At 40.2% G+C, this 23,625-nt stretch overlaps 2 protein-coding genes across 9 annotated transcripts in view; one reads left to right on the top strand and one right to left on the bottom strand.

The window, feature by feature from the left end:
• LOC133549006 (gastrula zinc finger protein XlCGF57.1-like) overlaps nt 1-23,625 on the bottom strand; it is a 40,871-nt gene that overhangs the window by 14,182 nt on the left and 3,064 nt on the right. For 5 of the 7 annotated variants that reach the window (XM_061894053.1, XM_061894047.1, XM_061894054.1 and 2 more), the window contains exon 1: nt 874-1,281. The exons of 1 other annotated variant lie outside the window; for it this stretch is intronic. In XM_061894053.1, coding sequence (XP_061750037.1) covers nt 874-976 — 103 coding nt within the window. In that variant the 5' untranslated portion in view covers nt 977-1,281. Of the gene's footprint in view, nt 1-873; nt 1,282-3,592; nt 3,823-23,625 lie in introns of those variants that run through there. One more of the 7 variants, XM_061894048.1, reaches the window with a different exon arrangement.
• On the top strand, nt 1,682-12,401 carry LOC133549015 (gastrula zinc finger protein XlCGF8.2DB-like). Of its 2 annotated transcripts, none has more exons than XM_061894074.1 (2): nt 1,682-2,105; nt 9,652-12,401. In XM_061894074.1, the coding sequence occupies exons 1-2, from the start codon at nt 2,003-2,005 to the stop codon at nt 10,713-10,715; spliced, it is 1,167 nt and encodes a 388-aa protein (XP_061750058.1). In that variant the 5' UTR covers nt 1,682-2,002; the 3' UTR covers nt 10,716-12,401. The 2 variants fall into 2 exon arrangements, with proteins under 2 accessions (XP_061750058.1, XP_061750056.1); XM_061894072.1 differs by having other exon boundaries at nt 1,682-2,123.

The following is a 23,625-nucleotide window of genomic DNA, read 5'->3' as shown; positions in this document are numbered from 1 at the left end:
GCCAGCGTCATCTCACAAGACCCTCGGGTGCCGTGAATGTCAATCAAGCAAGCTACGGAATTTGCCGCCAATGTTTTTCTTGTAAAGTGTATGGAAGCTGGATGAATTAGATGCCAAAAACCAACCACTTTCATGTGGTATTGGACAGAAAGGACAACTTTTTTCTCCTCCATTTGAAAATGTGGGCGTTATCATCATTACTGTCTGATTCCAATCAATGCAAGTCATCAGAATCAGGTAATACACCAACTTATATTCTTGTCTTTGTGAAAGAAAGACATCTATATGTGTTACACATGCTTGTATTATCATTAAACACATTTAACTTGTTTACAAATATGTCTCTTTCATAAATACATAAATGATATATATAAATGAGGTAGATCCCCTCGAGTTGGTCAATTGAAAAGTAGCTCGCCTGCAAAAAAAGTGTGGGCACCCCTGAGCTAGACCAAGAGGCTGGGGAGAGGAAAGTCTGGGCTTCCCTGCTTAGGCTGCTGCACCCGCGACCCGACCTTGGATAAGCGGAAAAAGATGGATGGAATAATGGACCTATCAGGGGTTTATTATGCATTTTAAGATTATTTTAGCAATTGAGTCATCTATCGAATAGTTTGTTCAATTATCGGGATAAAACGCACGTTATAACCTCAATGCGTATTTCAGGGAACATTACCTTCAATAAACAAGGACTTGTCTCCTTGTCATAATCTCAAACCGTTTGCATAAACAATATGAAAACAAAGCAGCGCATCATCCTCACAAGACAATAATCAATTCATCATTTTTAAAGACCATCACAAACAATTTAAGAATGGAGTTAATAATTACACATAAAGCTAATTAACACGTGAGAGTAAGAAGTAAACAAACCTGTTCTGAATAAGACATGATGCTTCTTTAAAACAGCGTCCAGTTGATGTTGTTTTGTTGAAGAACGTTCTTCCTCGTACTCCGCTATACTTCTTTCGCACATTTTCCCACAATCACGACATTTTACGCTCACATTCAATCTTTATAAAAACCTCAGAGTCTCTTCTATTAGCAGCTAGCAAGCTAAGCTAACTAGCGCTAAGCTAGCACGAGAAGCGTCAAGAGTGCGCTCAGACAAATACAAACTATCATTAACGATATTTACTCTTTTTAAAACAACACATATGTGTACACATGCAAACATATTAAGAACAGAGGACTTTAAAGATAACAATAACGTCTTCTTCATCAAGCGCCATTTTGCTTTATTCTCGTCTGGTTTCGTTCGCGGGCGGTGTTGCCAGATCTCGCGAGAATTCCTCCTCCAGCAGTACGCAGGGTGCTATTCTTAAAGCGACAGTACGACAAACGAATGAGCAGTAGTAAATGGATCGCTTGATTGATTGATTGATTGAAACTTTTATTAGTAGATTGCACACTACAGTACATATTCCGTACAATTGACCTGTAACGTACATATTTTGTGTAATTATAAGAATAATAAAACATTAGAAAATACATTATTTACAAGACGCTGTTACACTTATATGACTCTTTTGGACGCAATTCTTTAAATAAACTTTTTTTCCCCCCAAACTTTGAGTAACTAACCTGGTTTCTGCGAGTCCAATGAGCTGCACCTGGACACCCACTCAACCTAATAATAATAAATAATACTTCTAAAAGTCAGCGATCGCCAGCAGTTTCGACAGCATGAAATCCACACTGCGCACGCGCAGAGTCGCGCGTCTTGTCGCCACACTCTCAAATTGACATTGTCGCCGCCGCCACTGTGTTCTAACGTTGTTAATCGGTGCGTACATGTACAAATACAAATTTGTTTGAAAGTGTAATAATCGTTAATATTTGTTTGTGTCGGGTTACGTTAGTCTGAGCGCACTTCCGCTTTCGTGTTAGCTTAGCTGGCTACTTAGCTTAGCTTGTTAGCTGCTAACAAAGAAAGGCGGAAGTGACTAACATCGCCAAACAGAGATTAAATGTAAATACAAAGTGTTTTTATTGCGAGAACATGTGCGAAAGAACGATAGCAGGGTACGAGGAGAAACGTTCTTTAACAAAAGAGGAGAACGAAGAACATCAACTACTGGACGCTGTTTTCAAGACACATCAAGGTGTGTTACACAGAACAGGTTTGTTTACTTGTGTTTACTAACTTTATATTTGATTAGTTTACACCAGGGGTCGGGAACCTTTTTGGCTGAGAGAGCCATTTAAGACAAATATTTTAAAGTGTATTTCCGTGAGAGCCATATAATATTTTTTAAAACTGAATACTGAATGAATGAATGAAATAAGTTTATTTCGGTCATATAATCAATCAAATCAATCAACCATTGTGTGTGATCAGTTTTACAGTACATGTTATATGTATACAATAATGCACATTTACACACGAAAGAAAAGAAAAAGAATGACCAAAAAAGGAATAGGCTGAAGCCAAAGCTTATATTTGCCTATCCTATACCTTCACAGAAAATTAGATTGCCTGGAACATAAACATAAAAAAATAAATAAATCAAAAATCAATGGGATGAAAGTAATTGTGACTATATTTTATAATTTTCAATTTTTTCACCTTTTTAATATTTTCTTAAAGCCTTACCAAAGAAGTGCATGTCTTCAGCTCATCACTGAGCTTGTTCCACCATTTAACTCCTAAAACTGTAATACATTTGTATTTCATATTTGTTCTCGCTTTACCTATTTCAAAAATCGATATCCCCCGTAAATTATAGTTTTCTCCTCTTAAATGAAATAGCCTGAGAAGGCTGTTGTTTTTTACTCGAAACATCATTTCCATTGTTTTTAAAAACACAATGTCTGAAAATGTTAATACATTTGAACTCATAAATAATGGATTGGCATGTTCATAGTAGCAGGCTTTGTGTGTTATTCTAATGACCGTTTTTTGAAGTTTTATTATTGGGTCTATGTTTGTTTTATAAACATTTCCCCAAATTTCAACACAATACGTTAAATATGGAAAAATAAAAGAATAATACAACATATGCAGGCATGTCTTATTCAGCATGTGTCTTACTTTATAAAGAATAGCAATAGATTTGGATATTTTTCCTTTAAATATTCAATATGCGGTTTCCAACACAGTTTATGATCAATTATTATTCCCAAGAATTTAGTTTCATATACACTATCAATTTCCACATGATTTAACTTTAATTTTGCTTCACAATTTGTCCTTGCACCACTAAACACCATAAATTTAGTTTTCTTATCATTTAATGATAACTTATTAATATCAAACCATTTTTTTTGTTGCATTAACTCAACCTCCATTATCCTCAACACTTCCTTCAAGTCTTCTCCTGAACAATATACATTTGTATCGTCTGCAAACATAATACATTTCAATTTATTAGATACTGAACGAATATCATTTAGGTAGAGTATAAATAACTTAGGTCCCAATACCGAGCCTTGTGGAACACCACAAGTTACTCTTCTTGGCTGTGATTTAATCTTATTAATTTCCACATATTAATATCTGTTACTTGAATAACTACTTAACCACTGTTGCGACTAAATGTCTGCATTTTTAAATAAGACCAACATTTATAGAGTATAATATGTCACAAACTCGCATGGCAGCAGTAGTGGCGACCCGAAGATGCAGGAACCAGGAGAGCGAAGAGCAGGTAAGATGCTTTTAATAGCATCAACAGAAGAGAATGAAACAGTCTTGCATGTGCAGCTCTAAACAATAGTCAATCTTCGATCCCTGAGGAGCGCGTGAGACAAGCATAAATAGAAACATGCTGATTGGCAGCAGGTGTGGACCGGCTGCCAATCAACAGCAGGTGAAGGGAAACAAACACAGCGCCTAGTGGGACAAGCAGGAAATGGAAACAAAATAAGAGCACTGATGGGAGGTAAATACAAAACAAAGAAGCACAAACAGAAATTGGCAGATCTTCACAAAATAAGTCTGTTATTCTTTTTAATAACATTTTTATTCGGAAGCTCACCGATGATGAATAAAATACTTCTTACCATTAATGCCACTTCTTGAAAAGGTGCGGTAGAAAACAGATGGATGGATTAAAATGTATGAGAATGTTTTATATTTTGAACATCATTTTTAACACTGTGATTACCAGCGGAATTATTCATTGCTTATCATTTTAAACAATGTCAGCTAAGATTTATCTAAGAGCCAGATGCAGTCATCAAAAGAGCCACATCTGGCTCAACCCCTGGTTTACACCCTTCTTTGATCGATTGTCTATAGCAGTGTTTTTCAACCACTGTGCCGCGGTACACTAGTGTGCCGTGAGATACAGTCTGGTGTGCCGTGATAGGTTATCTAAATTCACCTAATTGGGTTAAATATATTTTTTGCAAACCAGTAATTATAGCAGTGGTTCTTAACCTGGGTTCGATCGAACCCTTGGGGTTCGGTGAGTCGGGCTCAGGGGTTCGGCGGAGGTCAAAACACACCCGACTCATCGGGTAAATAAAAACTTGTCCCTATCGGCGTATTGAGGATACGGCAACAGGAGAAGTCACACTGATTTGCAGGTGTGTAATTTGTTGTGAGTTCATGCACTGTTTCTTTTGTTCTTTGAACAAGGAGATGTTCATGCACGGTTCATTTTGTGCACCAGTAAAAAAAACATGGTAACACTTTAGTATGGGGAAGATGTTCACCATTAATTAGTTGCTTATCAACATGTGACTTAGTAACATATTGGCTCTTAACTAGTCATTATTAAGTACCCTAACTCTAACCCTGGCCCTAATCCTCTACATCAGGGGTCGGGAACCTTTTTGGCTGAGAGAGCCAAGAAGCCAAATATTTTAAAATGTATTTCCGTAAGAGCCGTAAAATATTTTTCGAACCCTGAACACAACTAAACGCGTGCATTTTTAAGTAAGACTAACATTTTTTAGAGTATAATAGGTCTCTTATTCCTTGCAATAACATTGTTATTCTGAAGCTAACTGTGGAGGGGGCGTGGCCCGCAGGGCCTGCAGCAAAGCGGGGTGTTGCCAGGACCGGCCTCGAAATCAGCCACAGGTGCGTAGACGGCCCACCTGGGCCTTGTTACCTAATCACCTGTCGCTAAGTTATAAGCAGCAGCCAGGAGGAGGGACGGGGTTGGTGCTGGAGCCAGAGCGCGGGCCAGAACGAAAGAGAAAAAGACAATTGCTGGAAAGCAACTGAGGGACTTATTGAAAAATGAAACTATACTGTAACCCTGAAACAGGGTCTCATGTCGGTTTTTGGTGGTCTGAAGAACCCCCAGGAGGGCAAGCCCCACACTAACCAATAATGAATGAATAACTTCTTACCATCAACGCAACGTCTTGAACAGGTGCGGTAGAAAACAGATGGATGGATTAGAAATGCCCGATGTTTTATATTTTGAACATCATTTTTAACACACATTATTCATTATTTATCGTGTTAAGCAGAGTCAGCTCAAATTTACCTGAGAGCCGGATGCAGTCATCAAAAGAGCCACATCTGGCTCCCGAGCCATAGTTTCCCTACCCCTGCTCTAAATCTTAACCAAATAAATCTAAATTAAGTCTTTGTTACTTATAATATGTTCCCCTAGTGTCCGATAATCTCTAAATTAAGTATTTGTTACTTAGAATACGTTCCCCATACTAAAGTGTTACCAAAACATATAACTTTGTCTTGAATTTGAAAAATAAACATTTAATTTTTACACAAAAAAAGGGTTCGGTGATTTCGCATCTGAAACTGGTGACGTTCGGTACCTCCAACAAGGTTAAGAACCACTGAATTATAGTCTTCAAATGATATTTTGTTGTTGTCGGCAGAGTAACCGTGTAATACTCTTCTATATCAGTAGGTGGCAGCAGGTAGCTAATTGCTTTGTAGATGTCGGAAACTGCGGGAGGCAGCGTGCAGGTAAAAAGGTGTCTAATGATTAAACAAAAAAAAACAAAAGATGAGTGCTCCTAAGAAAAGGCATTGACGTTTAGGGAAAGCTATGCAGAACGAAACTAAAACTGAACTGACTACAAAGTAAACAAAAAACGAACGCTGGACGACAGCAAAGACTTACTGTGGAGCAACGACGGCGTCCACAATCGACAATGTCCCCACAAAGAAGGATAAAACACAACTGAAATATTCTTGATTGCTATAAAAAAAGTAGATGCGGGAAATATTGCTCAAGGGAAGACATGAACCTGCTACAGGAAAATACAAAAAAAAAGGAGCGCAGAACAAGAACTAAAATACTACACACAGGAAAACAGCAAAACGTCCAAATAAGTCATGGCGTGATGTGACAGGTGGTGACAGTACCAATGATTTTGGTACTGTCACCACCTGTTACATCACAGTACAAATGAATTTACCTTGACTTAAACAAGTTGAAAAACTTATTGGGGTGTTACCGTTTAGTGGTCAATTGTACGGAATATGTACTGTACTGTGCAATCTACTAATAAAAGCTTCAATCAATCAAATCAAACTACTTTGAGACAAGAGCTATATTGATGCATACTTGGTTATGGTTTAAAGCAGACCTGGGCAAATTAAGGCCCAGGGGCCACATGCGGCCCGTTGAGCTTTTCAATCTGGCCCGCCGGACATTCCCAAATAAGTTTTTTAGATAAGTGGTTCTTAACCTGGGTTTGATCGAACCCTAGGGGTTCGGTGAGTCGGCCTCAGGGGTTTTGCGGAGCCTCGGCCACGGAGGTAAAGACACATCCGACTTATCTTGTAAATAAAAACTTCTCCCTATCGACGTGTTATGGATACCTTCAAATGTTCCCTCTAATTTTCGATCCGATTTGCAGGTTTTTGGAGTGATCGATTGAAACTTTTACTAGCAGACTGCAAAGGAAGAGAATACATTATATGAAACTACAGTTTACACAGTACAGTGCATATTCCGTAGAATTGACCACTAAATGGTAACACCCGAATAAGTCTTTCAACTTGTTTAAGTCCACGTTAATCAATTCATGGTAATGTGAGTAAGGTGTGAAATTTGTTGTGAATTCATGCACAGTGTTGGTTTTGTTCTTTGAACGAGGTGATGTTCATGCATGGTTCATTTTGTGCACCAGTAAAAAACACATGGCTTTTTCTTGAATTTGAAAAGAAAACATTTTATTTTTCATTAAAGGGGAACATTATCACAATTTCAAAAGGGTTAAAAACAATAAAAATCAGTTCCCAGTGGCTTGTTGTATTTTTTGAAGTTTTTTTCAAAATGTTACCGGTCTCGGAATATCCCTAAATAAAGCTTTAAAGTGCCTTATTTTCGCTCTCTGCGAAGACACTGGCCATATCCCTGTGACGTCATACAGTGCTGCCAATGTAAACAAACAATGGGAATAGCACAGCAAGATATAGTGACATTAGCTCGGATTCAAACTCGGATTTCAGCGACTTAAGCGATTCAACAGATTACGCATGTATTGAAACAGATGGTTGGAGTATGAAAATATTAAAGAAGAAACTGAAGCTATTGAGCGAATTCATAGTCATAGCATGGCCGGTAAAATGTGCGGACCAAACGATCAGGACTTTCGCATCTTGTGACACTGGAGCAACTTAAATCCGTCGATTGGTAAGTGTTTGTTTCGCATTAAATGTGGGTGGAAGGAAACGTAATATAGTTGCAAATGCATCTACAGGTTATCCATACATCTCTGTTCCATGTCTGCTTTAGCACCGCCGGTAAATAGCATGTTAGCATCGATTAGCGTAGCATGTTAGCATCGATTAGCTGGCAGTCAACATCAACAAAACTCACATTTGTGATTTCTGTGACTATCATTGCAAATGCATCTGCAGGTTATCCATACATCTCTGTGCCATGTCTGCTTTAGCACCGCCGGTAAATAGCATGTTAGCGTCGATTAGCGTAGCATGTTAGCATCGAATAGCTGGCAGTCACGCCGCTACCAAATATGTCTGATTAGCACATAAGTCAACATCAACAAAACTCACCTATGTGATTTTGTTGACTTAATGGTTGCAAATGCATCTGCAGGTTATCCATACATCTCTGTGCCATGTCTGTCATCGCCGGTAAAATGTGGAGCCACTTTGGCACATCCAATGGGGGTCTGGCGGCAGATTTCTTGCCAGTGGTGCAACTTGAATCCCTCCCTGTTAGTGTTGTTACACCCTCCGACAACACACCGACGAGGCATGATGTCTCCAAGGTTCCTAAAAATAGTCGAAAAAATGGAAAATAACCCAACACTAACAGGGAGGGATTCAAGTTGCACCACTGGCAAGAAATCTGCCGCCAGACCCCCATTGAATGTACCAAAGTGTCCCCACATTTACCTGCGATGCTAAGACAGACATGGCACAGAGATGTATGGATAACCTGCAGATGCATTTGCAACGATTAAGTCAACTAAATCACAAAGGTGAGTTTTGTTGATGTTGTTGACCTATGTGCTAATCAGACATATTTGGTCACGGCATGACTGCCAGCTAATCGATGCTAACATGCTACGTTAATCGATGCTAACATGCTATTTACGCTAGTTGTATGTACATTTGAAACTAGATACCCACAATTAATGCGAAACAAACACTTACCAATCGATGGATTTAAGTTGCTCCAGTGTCACAAGATGCGAAAGTCCTGATCGTTTGGTCCGCACATTTTACCGGCGATGCTAAGGCAGCCATGCTATGAGCCACTTCATTAGGTACACCCACGCTAGGGCCGAATAGTGTCAATAGCTATTCGCTCAATAGCTTCAGTTTCTTCTTCAATTTCGTTTTCGCTATCTGCCTCAATACTCCGACCATCTGTTTCAATACATGTGTAATCTGTTGAATCGCTTAAGCCGCTGAAATCCGAGTCTGAATCCGAGCTAATGTCGCTATATCTTGCTGTGGTAACCGCCATGTTGTTTGTATTGGCAGCCCTGTGTGACGTCACAGGGAAATGGATAGTGGTTTCGAAGATAGCGAAAATAAGGCACTTTAAACCGGTAAAATTTAGAAAAAAAATTCAAAAAATACAACAAGCCACTGGGAACTGATTTTTATTGTTTTTAACCCTTTCGAAATTGTGATAATGTTCCCCTTTAACTCCAAAAACAAGCTAAGAACAGAAATACTTGGACAAAGGCACTAACAACAAAACCAACAGAACTAGCATGTGCGCAAGAAAGAACTAAGGACGCTAGCATGGAAGCTAGGGAAACAAACAAGGAATAGCGTGGTAGCTGACGAGTACAAAAAGGTATTTACCACAAGCGGAATAGCGACGTCACCTGTTGCATCGAAGGCGAGTTTACACTGCGAGACCCAAGGAACAAAAAGGGCAGGCTTAATTAGAGTCAAAACACAAGGCAGGTGACACTAAAACGTAACCATGGCAACAAAGCAAAACAGGAAGTGCCACCAGGAACTAAGGAAGTCACATAACGAGACGAGATACAGAAACAGAACCAAAACCAGAATATGCCATGATCCGAGTAGCGGATCATGACAAAAATAAATAAAAAAAGTCTGTTTATCCACTTGTATAGTTTGTCACTGCAGTTTTCTTTGAAGTAACGTCAAAATATCGTCTATCGCCTGGTGTCGTCACATCCCTATTTAAAAGCACACCAACGTGATTGAGCAAAGCTGGACTTTTCTAAAGCATGGGTTTGTCTTCTTGTGTCTTGCAGACGTCTGTAAGGGACATCTTCTGCCCGAGCAGCAGGGATGGACCTCCGGGACGCAGCAGGACAAGTCACACCCCGCCAACATTAAAGATGAGGAGGAGGAACATCGCATCTGCCAGGAGGGAGAGCATTTTGAAGGACTGGAGGTGTTCCCGTTAACTGTTGTCATTGTGAAGAGTGAAGACGATGAGGTTGGAAGTGAAAGTGAGGAGAAGAGAGAGGCGGAGCCTCCAAGCGGCAGCTCAACACAACACATGACAACAGAAGCTGATGGAGTCCACTGCGGAGGATCAAAAGCAGACAAGCTCTTAGCTCCGCTATCAGATAGTGACGAGACGACGTCTCACTCGCCTGACACTGATGACGGAGACTCTAAAACTGATAAGACGTGTCCCACTGACAACCCACACTTTCAGTGCTCTCACTGTGACAAAACCTTTAATCATCGTCGTAATCTGACAACACACACGAGAATACACACCGGAGAGAAACCGTTTTCCTGTGCAGTCTGCGGTAAAAGTTTTCTACAAAACGGTGATTTGAAAGTACACATGAGAATACACACCGGAGACAAACCGTATTCCTGTTCGAGCTGTGGCAAAGACTTCACTCAGAGGCAACATTTGAAAACACACATGAGAATTCACACCGGAGAGAAGCGATTTTCATGTTCAATCTGTGGCAAATGTTTCATTGAAAACGGCGTTTTGAAAAGACACGTGAGGACACACACCGGGGAGAAACCATTTGTGTGCTTAGTGTGTGGCAAAAGGTTCTCCCAGAAGCATAGTCTGAAAATGCACGCGGCCATACACACCGGAGAAAAACCTTTTTCCTGTTCAGTCTGCGCCAAAGGTTTTATGCTAAATATCGATTTGAAAATACACACGAGAATACACACGGGTGAAAAACCATTTTCCTGCTCCATTTGTGGTAAAAGTTTTACACAAAGTCAACATTTGAAAAGACACATGAGAAGACACACTAGTGAGAAACTGTTGAGCTACAGCGTGTGCGATGAAAGATGTTCTTACGAGGGCGTCGCTGAGAACTGCAGCAGCAAATGAATCTGAAGGATTTTAAAGACTGTCAAAACTTTTAACTTTTCATTTTTAGGTCAGTGTTTTTATGTGTAGTGCAGGCAAAGATAAACAACATTGTGTATCGATATTTATGTGTTGGATTTTTTTTTTAAAGAAAACCATACAAATCAATTATCTTTAACATACAATAATGTATGTATTCAACCATCCATTTTTTTACTGCTTGTCCCTTTTTGGGGTCATGGGAGGGTCGCTGGATCCTATCTCATCGCAGATGTATGTATTCAGATATTCTTTATTATATTTACACTTATTTATAATTGTGTTTTCAAATATATGAAGTGTGTTACAAATTTTAATTTTTATATATTTCAATTTGTAAATGATTCCATAGATCTATATACATATTTGTTTTACATTTGTTCATACATTTGCTTTTAAATACAAAATAATTAGGGACCGATGTCCCTTTGGGACAGAGGACCCAATTGAATTTCTTAGGTTTTATTATTATTATTCTTTATTATTATACCGCCGCCTCTTCGAGCTGTAATTTGACCCTCTTAACATGCTTAAAAACTCACCAAATTTGACACACACATCAGCACTGGCGAAAATTGCGATCAAAATCAAAAAACCAAAACCCAAAATTGCGCTCCAGCGCCCCCTAGGAAGAAAACACAGACAAAACTGTAACTTCCAGTAGGAACATCGTAGAAACATGAAACAAAAACCACTACGTAGGTCTCAGTTAGACCTATATTTCATAAACTCATACCTCAATCAGGACGTTTGCAATTCCCCTTCAATACAAAAGTTGGCTAAAAAATGTTTTGCTTTTTTTTCAAACATTATGTCCTCTGAGGCCGTTTGTCATTTCGGCTTCAAATAAGCAAGAGAAGAGAGATTGAACCCTTCTGATTAAAAGTTGATGAAAGAGTTTTAATTACCACCCCGGTTTGGATTTTATGAGCCCGGAAAGAACTGGCGGCTGGTGCTGTTGTGTGTACTGCTGTCACAAAATGGCGGCTTCCTGCTCAGACAAAACTGCTTCTAACTCAATGTAGGGTTGTCATACACACATGAAACAAAATCCTCAATATAGGTCTCACTGAGACCTATATTTCATACACTGACCGCCCCCAACTAAAATCAACAGGAAGTTTGCTATTCCCACTTCAATACAACAGCTGCATTATATTCACAATGCATTAAAGTCTCATAGTAATAACAACTGTTATTACTATGAGACTGATGTATAACATGTGTATATTTTTTTTTCTCTGTGTAATAATCATCCATCCATCTTCTACCGTTTATCCAGGCTTGGATCGCGGGGGCAGCAGCAGCTTTGATTCCTCTTATTTCCTATATGGGAAACATTTTCTGGGCCACTTTTGGAAGCATATTATGGTAATCGGGTTGTACTTGTATCACGCTTTTCTACCTTCAAGGTACTCAAAGCGCGTTGACACTACTTCCACATTCACACACTGATGGAGGGAGCTGCCATGCAAGGCGCTAACCAGCACCCATCAGGAGCAAGGGTGAAGTGACTTGCTCTAGGACACAACGGACGTGAGGAGGTTGGTAGAAGGTGGGGATTGAACCAGGAACCCTCAGGTTGCTGGCACGGGCACTCTCCCAACGGCGCCCGCCGTCCCCTCCTCTTGGGTGCATTTGTTCGACATTAAAAAGAAATAAACAAGAGTTTTTGTCTTTTTGTCTCTGTGGGTGGAGGCGAGGCTGCAAACACACACAGAGAATATCAGCCTCATAAATTAAGGCAACGTAGAAGAAATTATTTTATTTACTTCTTCCATCATTTGAGCAGTTGTGTACTCTAAAAAAATCATTGACCTTTAAAAATGTGTGACTTTATTGTTCATTTGTTGAGTCTTCCTAATCGGTTAGTTATTCTCATTTCTCTCTTTTGTAGTATGAATATTGCTTTTGTGATTGTCCCCAGACTTTAATGCAAAACGTTATGTATGCTTCAAAAACTCGGATACAATAAATGTAGTGAATATTTGTTGTTTCTGTTTGGTTTCTCTTTTATTCATAATTTGAATGATTGAACAAAACCAATCAAAATACATCATTATTGTTATTATTATGAGTGCATCTACTGGGAATTAACTCTCCCATGGCATTTAATCAATCAGTCAATGTTTATTTATATAGACCTAAATCACAAGTGTCTCAAAGGGCTGCACAAACCACAACTACATCCGCGGTACAGAGCCTGCATAAGGGCAAGGAAAAACTCACCCCAGTCAATGTGAATGATTATGAGAAACCTTGGAGAAGACCGCAGATGTGGGTAACCTCCCCACGAGTGGATCTAACATAATATTGTGAAAGTCCAGTCCATAGTGGATCTAACATAATAGTGAAAGTCCAGTCCGTAGTGGATCTAACATAATAGTGAGAGTCCAGTCCATAGTGGATCTAACATAATAGTGAGAGTCCAGTCCATAGTGGATCTAACATAATAGTGAGAGTCCAGTCCATAGTGGATTTAACATAATAGTGTGAGAGTCTGGTCCATAGTGGATCTAACATAATAGTGAGAGTTCAGTCCATAGTGGATCTAACATAATATTTGGAGTCCAGTCCATAGTGGATCTAACATAATAGTGAGAGTTCAGTCCATAGTGGATCTAACATAATAGTGAAAGTCCAGTCCATAGTGGATCTAACATAATAGTGAGAGTCCAGTCCATAGTGGATTTAACATAATAGTGTGAGAGTCTGGTCCATAGTGGATCTAACATAATAGTGAGAGTCCAGTCCATAGTGGATCCAACATAATAGTGAGAGTCCAGTCCATAGTGGATCTAACATAATAGTGAGAGTCCAGTCCATAGTGGATCTAACATAATAGTGAGAGACCAGTCGATAGTGGATCCAACAGAATAGTGAGAGTCCAGTCCATAGTGGATTTAACATAATAGTGAGAGTCCAGTCCATAGTGGATCTAACATAACAGTGAGAGTCCAGTCCATAGTGGATCTAACATAATAGTTAGAGTCCAGTCCATAGTGGATTTAACATAATAGTGTGAGAGTCTGGTCCATAGTGGATCTAACATAATAGTGAGAGTCCAGTCCATAGTGGATCCAACATAATAGTGAGAGTCCAGTCCATAGTGGATCTAACATAATAGTGAGAGTCCAGTCCATAGTGGATCGAACATAATAGTGAGAGTCCAGTCCATAGTGGATGTAACATAATAGTGAGAGTCCAGTCCATAGTGGATCTAACATAATAGTGAGAGTCCAGTCCATAGTGGATGTAACATAATAGTGAGAGTCCAGTCCATAGTGGATCTAACATAATAGTGAGAGTCCAGTCCATAGTGGGTCTAACATAATAGTGAGAGTCCAGTCCATAGTGGATCTAACATAATAGTGAGAGTCCAGTCCATAGTGGATCTAACATAATAGAAAGAGTCTAGTCCATAGTGGATCTAACATAATAGTGAGAGTCCAGTCCATAGTGGATCTAACATAATAGTGAGAGTCCAGTCCATAGTGGGTCTAACAAAATAGTGAGAGTCTAGTCCATAGTGGATCTAACATAATAGTGAGAGTCCAGTCCATAGTGGATCTAACATAATAGTGAAAGTCCAGTCCATAGTGGATCTAACATAATATTGTGAAAGTCTAGTCCATAGTGGATCTAACATAATAGTGAAAGTCCAGTCCATAGTGGATCCAACATAATAGTGAGAGTCCAGTCCATAGTGGATCTAACATAATAGTGAGAGTCAAGTCCATAGTGGGCCTAACATAATAGTAAGAGTCTAGTCCATAATGGATTGAAAATAGTAGTGAGAGTCCAGTCCATAGTGGATTTAACATAATAGTGTGAGAGTCTGGTCCATAGTGGATCTAACATAATAGTGAGAGTCCAGTCCATAGTGGATCTAACATAATAGTGAGAGTCCAGTCCATAGTGGATCCAACACAATAGTGAGAGTCCAGTCCATAGTGGGGCCAGCAGGAGACCATCCCAAGCGGAGACTGGTCAGCAACGGAGAGATGTCCCCAACCGATGCACAGGCGAGCGGTCCACCCCGGGTCCCGACTCTGGACAGCCAGCACTTCATCCATGGCCACCGGACCTGTGCCCCCCTTCCACCAGGGAGAGGGGGGCAGACTAGAAAAGAAAAGAAATGGCAGATCAACTGGTCTAAAAAAGGGGGTCTATTTAATGTCTAGAGTATACAAATGAGTTTAAAGATGAGACTTAAATGCTTCTACTGAGGTAACATGTCTAACTGTTACCAGTAACAGAATGAATGAATGTGTATGTATGTATATATATATATATATATATATATATACATATATATATATATATATACATATATATATAAATACATATATACACATATATATATATATGTATATATATATATATATATATGTATATATATATATATACATATTTATACCCTCATTGTTTACTTTTTAAAAGGATCTGAACTCTGTACACTGTTGCTGGAATTTTTATTTTTCCTGAAGGAATCAATAAAATACTATCTATTTTATGAAGTTTTCATAAGTTTTTCTGATTTGAGCACCTGGCCCCCAAAATGTCCGTGCACGTGCCTGCTCACCACACACACACACAAATACGCTAAATACTCCCCAGAATTGTGTACAAATAATAACTGTATCGGTTTGTAGTTAGTTTATTTTGAAGACATAGTTACAGTTTATACATCATATACTTAAAATTTCACATTCCAACATGACCGAAAAGGAGCAGGAAGAAACAGGGCTTACATTAATGCGTGTACTTAACTGTAATAAAAGCATTGAATATAAAAATAAAAAAACTCTATAAAGGCAGATAGACACACAACAATGATGTCACACACGTGCTGATGTTAAAAAAGTCAAAGTCAAAAGTTTTGACAGTTTATTTAAAATCCCGCAGCGTCTTTTGCTGCTGCTTTTGTTCCTTTAGAGAATCTCTCACTACACACACACTGCAACTCAACACTTTCTCACCGGTGTGTGTCCTCACCTGTACTAAAAGTTCTGATCAGTAATAGAAGCTTTTGTCGCGGTTTGAACAGAAATGTGGTTTTTCACCATTGTGTTTGTTGATGTGTGTCTTACTAAGGTTTAGCGCAGTGGTCCCCAACCTTTTTGTAGCTGTGGACCAGTCAACACTTGATAATTTGGAGGGGGGGGGGGGGGGGTTATTTATTTATTTGTCATGAAAAAGGGAGTTTTTTGGGTTGGTGCAAATTTTTATGTTGTTTTAATGTTTTAATATTAAAAATTCATGTGTGTCTTACTAAGGTTTAGCGCGGTGGTCCCCAACCTTTTTGTAGCTGTGGACCAGTCAACACTTGATAATTTGGGGGGGGGGTTTATTTATTTATTTGTCATGAAAAAGGGAGTTTTTTGGGTTGGTGCAAATTTTTATGTTGTTTTAATAATAAAATTCATGTGTGTCTTATTAAGGTTTAGCGCAGTGGTCCCCAACCTTTTTGTAGCTGTGGACCAGTCAACACTTGATAATTTGGGGGGGGGGGGTTTATTTATTTATTTGTCATGAAAAAGGGAGTTTTTTGGGTTGGTTCAAATTTTTATGTTGTTTTAATAATAAAATTCATGTGTGTCTTACTAAGGTTTAGCGCAGTGGTCCCCAACATTTTTGTAGCTGTGGACCAGTCAACACTTGATAATTTGGGGGGGGGGGGGGGGGGGGGGGGGGGGGGGGGGGGGGGGTTATTTATTTATTTGTCATGAAAAAGGGAGTTTTTTAGGTTGGTGTAAATTTTTATGTTGTTTTAATGTTTTAATATTAAAAATTCATGTGAGTCTTACTAAGGTTTAGCGCAGTGGTCCCCAACCTTTTTGTAGCTGTAGACCAGTCAACACTTGATAATTTGGAGGAGGGGGGGGGGGGGGGGGGGGGGTTATTTATTTATTTGTCATGAAAAAGGGAGTTTTTTTGGGTTGGTGCATAAAAATGTTTATGTTGTTTTAATATTAAAAAATAAATAATTAAAAAATGAAACAAAAATAAAAAAAATTATAAAAAATTCTTCTGCAGCCCGGTACCAATCGAGCGGGTCGCTGCCCGGTGCTTGGGGACCACTGGTTTAACGGACGGCAAAGCCTTTGTCGCGGTTTGAACAGACGTATGGTTTTTCACCAGCGTGTGTTCACGTGTGTCTTACTAGTGTTAAGCGGACGGCAAAGCTTTTGTCGCGGTTTGAACAGAAATATGGTTTTTCACCACTGTGTGTGTTCATGTGTGTCTTACTTAGGGGTTTGGGAAGAAAATCGATTCAAATTTGAATCGCAATTCTCACGTTGTGCGATTCAGAATCGATTCTCATTTTTAAAAAATCCTTTCTTTTTTTATCAACCCAACAAAACAATACACAGCAATACCATCACAATGCAATCCAATTCCAAAACCGAACCTGACCCAGCAACACTCAGAACTGCAATAAAAACACAAACACCACACAGAACAAACCAAAAGTAGTGAAACAAAAATGAATATTATCAACAACTGTATCAATATTAGTTATAATTTCAGCATAGCAGTGATTAAAAATCCCTCATTGACATTATCATTAGACATTTATAAAAATAATAAAAAAGAACAATAGTGTCACAGTGGCTTACACTTGCATGGCATCTCATAAGCTGGACAACACACTGTGTCCAATGTTTTCACAAAGATAAAATAAGTCATATTTTTGGTTCGTTTAATAGTTAAAACACATTTACATTATTGCAATCAGTTGATAAAACATTTTCATTTACAATTATAAAAGCTTTTTACAAAAATCTACTACACTGCAAGCATGTCAGCAGACTGGGGTAGATCCTGCTGAAATCCTTTTAAATCGGGGAAAAAAAAACATTTTTGAATCGAGAATCGTGTTGAATTGAAAAAAAAAAAAAGATTTTGAATTGAACCGTGACCCCAAGAATCGATATTGACTCAAATCGTGGGACACCCAAAGATTCGCAGCCCTAGTCTTACTAGTGCTAAGCGGATGACAAAGCTTTTGTCATGGTTTGAACAGAAATAGGGTTTTTCAATCACTATGTGTGTTCACATGTGTCTTACCAGTGTTAAGAAAACGGCAAAGTGAAATATGTTTTAGCACCAGTGTGTTTGCACGTGTGTCTTACTAGTGTTAAGCGGACGACCAATATTTTGTCGGGGTTTGAACAGAAATATGTTTTTTCACCAGTGTGTGTTCACATGTGTCTTACTAGTGTTAAGCAACCGGCAAAGCGAAATAGGTTTTTTCACCAGTGTGTGATCACGTGTATCTTACTAGTTTTAAGCGGACGACAAAGATTTTGTCACGATTTGGACAGATATATGGTTTTTTGCCACTGTGTGTTCACTGTGTCTTACAAGTGTTAAGCGGACGGCAAAGCTTTTGTCGCGGTTTGAACAGAAATATGGTTTTTCACCAGTGTGTTTTCACGTGTGTCTTACTAGTTTTAAGCGGACGACAAAGCCTTTGTCACGATTTCAACAGATATATGGTTTTTCGCCACTGTGTGTTCACTGTGTCTTACAAGTGTTAAGCGGACGACAAAGCTTTTGTCGCGGTTTGAACAGAAATATGTTTTTTCACCAGTGTGTTTTCACGTGTGTCTTACTAGTTTTAAGCGGACGACAGAGCTTTTGTCACGATTTGGACAGATATATGGTTTTTCGCCACTGTGTGTTCACCGTGTCTTACAAGTGTTAAGCGGACGGCAAAGCTTTTGTCGCGGTTTGAACAGAAATATGTTTTTTCACCAGTCTGTTTTCACGTGTGTCTTACTAGTTTTAAGCGGACGACAAAGATTTTGTCACGATTTGGACAGATATATGGTTTTTCGCCACTGTGTGTTCACTGTGTCTTACAAGTGTTAAGCGGACGACAAAGCTTTTGTCGCGGTTTGAACAGAAATATGTTTTTTCACCAGTCTGTTTTCACGTGTGTCTTACTAGTTTTAAGCGGACGACAAAGATTTTGTCACGATTTGGACAGATATATGGTTTTTCGCCACTGTGTGTTCACTGTGTCTTACAAGTGTTAAGCGGACGACAAAGCTTTTGTCGCGGTTTGAACAGAAATATGGTTTTTCACCAGTGTGTTTTACGCGGACGACAAAGCTTTTGTCACGATTTGGACAGATATATGGTTTTTCGCCACTGTGTGTTCACTGTGTCTTACAAGTGATAAGCGGACGGCAAAGCTTTTGTCGCGGTTTGAACAGAAATATTTTTTTCACCAGTGTGTGTTCACGTGTATCTTACAAGTGTTAAGCGGACGGCAAAGCTTTTGTCGCGGTTTGAACAGAAATATGTTTTTTCACCAGTGTGTTTTCACGTGTCTCTTACTAGTTTTAAGCGGACGACAAAGCTTTTGTCACGATTTGGACAGATATATGGTTTTTCGCCACTGTGTGTTGACTGTGTCTTACAAGCGTTAAGCGGACGGCAAAGCTTTTGTCGCGGTTTGAACAGAAATATGGTTTTCCACCAGTGTGCGTTCTCAAGCGTCCTCTCATTAATTTCCTGCACGACGTTTACCAAAGACTAAATAAAAAGTTTTTTCCACCAGTGTGTATTCTTGTGTCTTACAAGAGCCGATCGGTCAGCAACTTTTGTTGCAGCTCGAATAGGAAAATATTTCTTCCGCCGTGTGCGTGCTCATGTGTTTCTTCAAGTTACTGTTATGCGTGAAACCTTTGCCGCAGATTGAGCAGGGAAACATTTTCTCCCCGGTGTGTATCCTCGTGTGCGAGATCAAATGTGCCTTCTGGGAGAATCTTTTGCTGCAGACTAAGCACGTGAACGGTTTGTCCCCGGTGTGCGTTCTCATGTGCACTTTTAAATCGGTATTCTGCGGAAAGCCTTTGCCGCAGATTGAACAGGAAAAAGGTTTTTCTCCCGTGTGGATGCTGGTGTGCGCGATCATGTGCGCTTTCTGGGAGAACCGCTTCCCACAAACGGTGCACGAGAACGGTTTGTCTCCGGTGTGTGTTCTCATGTGTACTTTCAAATAACTGTTTTGGATGAAGCCTTTAGCACAGATTGAACACAAAACGGGTTTTTTACTGGTGTGTATTCTCACGTGTATCGTCAGATTACGACGGCGATTGAAGGTTTTGCCGCAGTGAGGACATGTGTGTGTGTTGTCGGTGGGACACGTCTTGTCCGCTTTATAGTCTTCATCGTCCGTGTCAGGCGAGTGTGACATGTCCTCGCTGCCTGATAGTGGAGCTAAGAGCTTGTCTGCTTGAGATCCTTCACAGTGGTCTCCATCAGCTTCTCTTGTCATGTTTTGTTTTGAGCTGCTGCTTATAGGCTCCGCCTCTCTCTTCTCCTCACTTTCACTTTCACCCTCATCGCCCTCACTCTTCACGATGACAGTCAGTGGGAACTTGGTGACATCAACCTCCTCCAGTCCTTCAAGATGATCCCCTTCTGACTAATTCCGTGTTCCTCCGGTTCCTCTTTAACATACAGGGGCTGTGGATCCTCCTCTTCCATGTGGGGAATCTCTGGCTCTTCTTTAAAATGCGGGGGCTCCGACCGGGAGTTCCGTTCCTGTTGCGCAGGGAGAAACTGTTCTCCGCGGACGTCTGCAGGACGCAAGAAGACAAACACGTGCTTTAGAAAAAGTCCAGCAACGCTCAGTCACGAGACATTGTCCCGTTCTGATAATCCATCCATTTTCTACCGCTTATTCCCTTTCGGGGTCGCGGGGGGCGCTGGCGCCTATCTCAGCTACAATCGGGCGGAAGGCGGGGTACACCCTGGACAAGTCGCCACCTCATTGCAGGGCCAACACAGATAGACAGACAACATTCAAACTCACATTCACACACTAGGGACCATTTAGTGTTGCCAATCAACCTATCCCCAGGTGCATGTCTTTGGAGGTGGGAGGGGCTTATCTCCAGGTGCATGTCTTTGGAGGTGGGAGGGGCCTATCTCCAGGTGCATGTCTTTGGAGGTGGGAGGGGTCTATCTCCAGGTGCATGTCTTTGGAGGTGGGAGGGGCCTGTCTCCAGGTGCATGTCTTTGGAGGTGGGAGGGGCCTATCTCCAGGTGCATGTCTTTGGAGGTGGGAGGGGCCTATCTCCAGGTGCATGTCTTTGGAGGTGGGAGGGGCCTATCCCCAGGTGCATGTCTTTGGAAGTGGGAGGAAGCCGGAGTACCCGGAGGGAACCCACGCATTCACGGGGAGAACATGCAAACTCCACACAGAAAGATCCCGAGCCTGGATTTGAACCCGGGACTGCAGGAACTTCTTATTGTGAGGCAGTCGCACTAACCCCTCTGCCACCGTGAAGCCCTGTTCTGATAATGTCCCCGGAAAAACTCACCGATTGCCGCGCTGACATTCAAGATTTCGTAAATGTTAGAATAGCGTATTTCCTTAATTAATTTAAAACCTCTTCTCACTCCGGCACTTACCAAAGGCATGCAGGAAAAATTTGAGTGTGATGTAAGGATACCGGAATGAGAATCAGCACCTCCAAGTCCGAGTCCATGGTTCTCGCCCGGTGGAAGGGTGGAATGCTATCTCCGGGTTGGGGAGGAGACCCTGCCCCAAGTGGAGGAGTTCAAGTACCTAGGAGTCTTGTTCACGAGTGAGGGAAGAGTGGATGGTGAGATGGACAGGCGGATCGGTGCGGCGTCTTCAGTAATGCGGACGTTGTACCGATCCGTTGTGGTGAAGAAGGAACTGAGCCGGAAGGCAAAGCTCTCAATTTACCGGTCGATCTACGTTCCCATCCTCACCTATGGTCATGAGCTTTGGGTCATGACCGAAAGGATAAGATCATGGGTACAAGCGGCCCAAATGAGTTTGGGTCTCTCCCTTAGAGATAGGGTGAGAAGCTCTGCCATCCGGGAGGAACTCAAAGTAAAGCCGCTGCTCCTCCACATGGAGAGGAGCCAGATGAGGTGGTTCGGGCATCTGGTCAGGATGCCACCCGAACGCCTCCCTAGGGAGGTGTTTAGGGCACGTCCGACCGGTAGGAGGCCACGGGGAAGACCCAGGACAGGTTGGGAAGACTATGTCTCCCGGCTGGCCTGGGAACGCCTCGGGATCCCCCGGGAAGAGCTAGACGAAGTGGCTGGGGAGAGGGAAGTCTGGGTTTCCCTGCTTAGGCTGTTGCCCCCGCGACCCGACCTCGGATAAGTGGAAGAAGATGGATGGTAAGGATACCATCATGAAAAGCACATTTAATAAAAAAATTTTTTTACTATGGTCTTACCTTTACTTATAAACGAAGTCCATGCCAGCTCCTTCTGATCAAAAGCATCGATAACTTGTTTATAAAAGTCTTCCTTATCTTTCTTCAGTTTTAAAAGTCTCTATGTCTCGATGGAGATCTTCCTTTATTACCTCCTACTTCGATTGAAAGTCCAGTTTAGAAAACTGCTATCAGACCGCTGCTATCAGTTAGCTCGGCTCCTCACGTTGACGACGGAATTATCCTCGGACAACTCCCCCTCCCGTTCTGCTCCGTGAGTGATCTCTTTATCCCACCGCTGCCACTATGAAGTGTTATTGTATAAATAATACACTGGGTATTTAGGACTGGAACATGTTTTATTTCAGCCCGGTTTTTACAGAGCCAGCATAGGAGTGTTACATCCTAAAAGGTCCGTTGTTCACCCCACCGCGTCATATCTGTTCCCAGCACATATCACGTCACTCGTTGTCACTTCTTCTGCAGCCGAGTAGTCGCAAGAAGGATCACTAGCGCCCTCTACCACCAGGAGGCGGGAGTCATTTAATGAGTCATATTTGACACACGCAGCTACGGTATATTAATAAAACATAGCTGCTTACTGTTCTTTTTAGCATATTCAATAGCTTGGACCTTAAATCCTACTGAATAGCTCTTAATCTTCTTCCCTTTATGCGATTTCAAATGATTGAAATCAGCCTCCTCCATTTTGAAAATGATGACAAGGGAAGCGTCACTCGTGACGTGACGAGTTTGACCCGGTGGAAATACTAAGCATGCGCTAATTATTTTGCGAAGAGAGTTTGACCCAGCAGTAATTCAAGGAAATATATATATAAACGGGTATTTCTGTCCGTCATTTTTTTCCCTTTAACGGAAGGTTTTTCGTAAAGAATATATGATGAAAAAAAACCACTTAATTTAACGGTCTAAAAGAGGAGAAAACGCGAAAAAAATTAAAATAAAAATTTGAAACATATTTTATCTTCAATTTCGACTCTTTAAAATTGAAAATTCAACCGAAAAAAAGAAAAGAAAAACTAGCTAATTTGAATCTTTTTGAAAAAATTAAAAAAATAATTTATGGAACATCATTAGCAATTTTTCCTGATTAAGATTAATTTTAGAATTTTGATGACATGTTTTAAATAGGTTAAAATCCAATCTGCACTTTGTTAGAATATATAACAAATTGGACCAAGCTATATTCCTAACAAAGACAAATCATTCTACATTTTCCAGAACAAATTTTTTTTAAAGAAATTCAAAAGATCGTAAAGATTTTCGAGATTTTCCAGAATAATTTTGGGGAATTTTAATCAAAGTAAGTTTGAAGAAATATTTCACAAATATTCTTCGTCAAAAAAGCAGAAGCTAAAATGAAGAATTATATCAAAATGTATTTATTATTCTTTATAGTAAAAAAATAAATGTACTTAAAGATTGATTTAAATTGTCAGGAAAGAAGAGGAAGGAATTTAAAAGGTAAAAAGGTATATGTGTTTAAAAATCCTAAAATCATTTTTAAGGTTGTATTTTTTCTCTAAAATTGTCTTTCTGAAAGTTATAAGAAGCAAAGTAAAAAATATAAAAAAGTGAAGACCAAGTCTTTAAAATATTTTCTTGGATTTTCAAATTCTATTTGAGTTTTGTCTCTCTTAGAATTAAAA

This window comes from Nerophis ophidion, linkage group LG03 (genome assembly GCF_033978795.1).
Source record: "Nerophis ophidion isolate RoL-2023_Sa linkage group LG03, RoL_Noph_v1.0, whole genome shotgun sequence".
Lineage (NCBI taxonomy): Eukaryota > Metazoa > Chordata > Actinopteri > Syngnathiformes > Syngnathidae > Nerophis > Nerophis ophidion.
The sequence above is the reverse complement of the archived record's forward strand: the minus strand, read 5'-3'. Positions and strand labels throughout refer to the sequence as shown.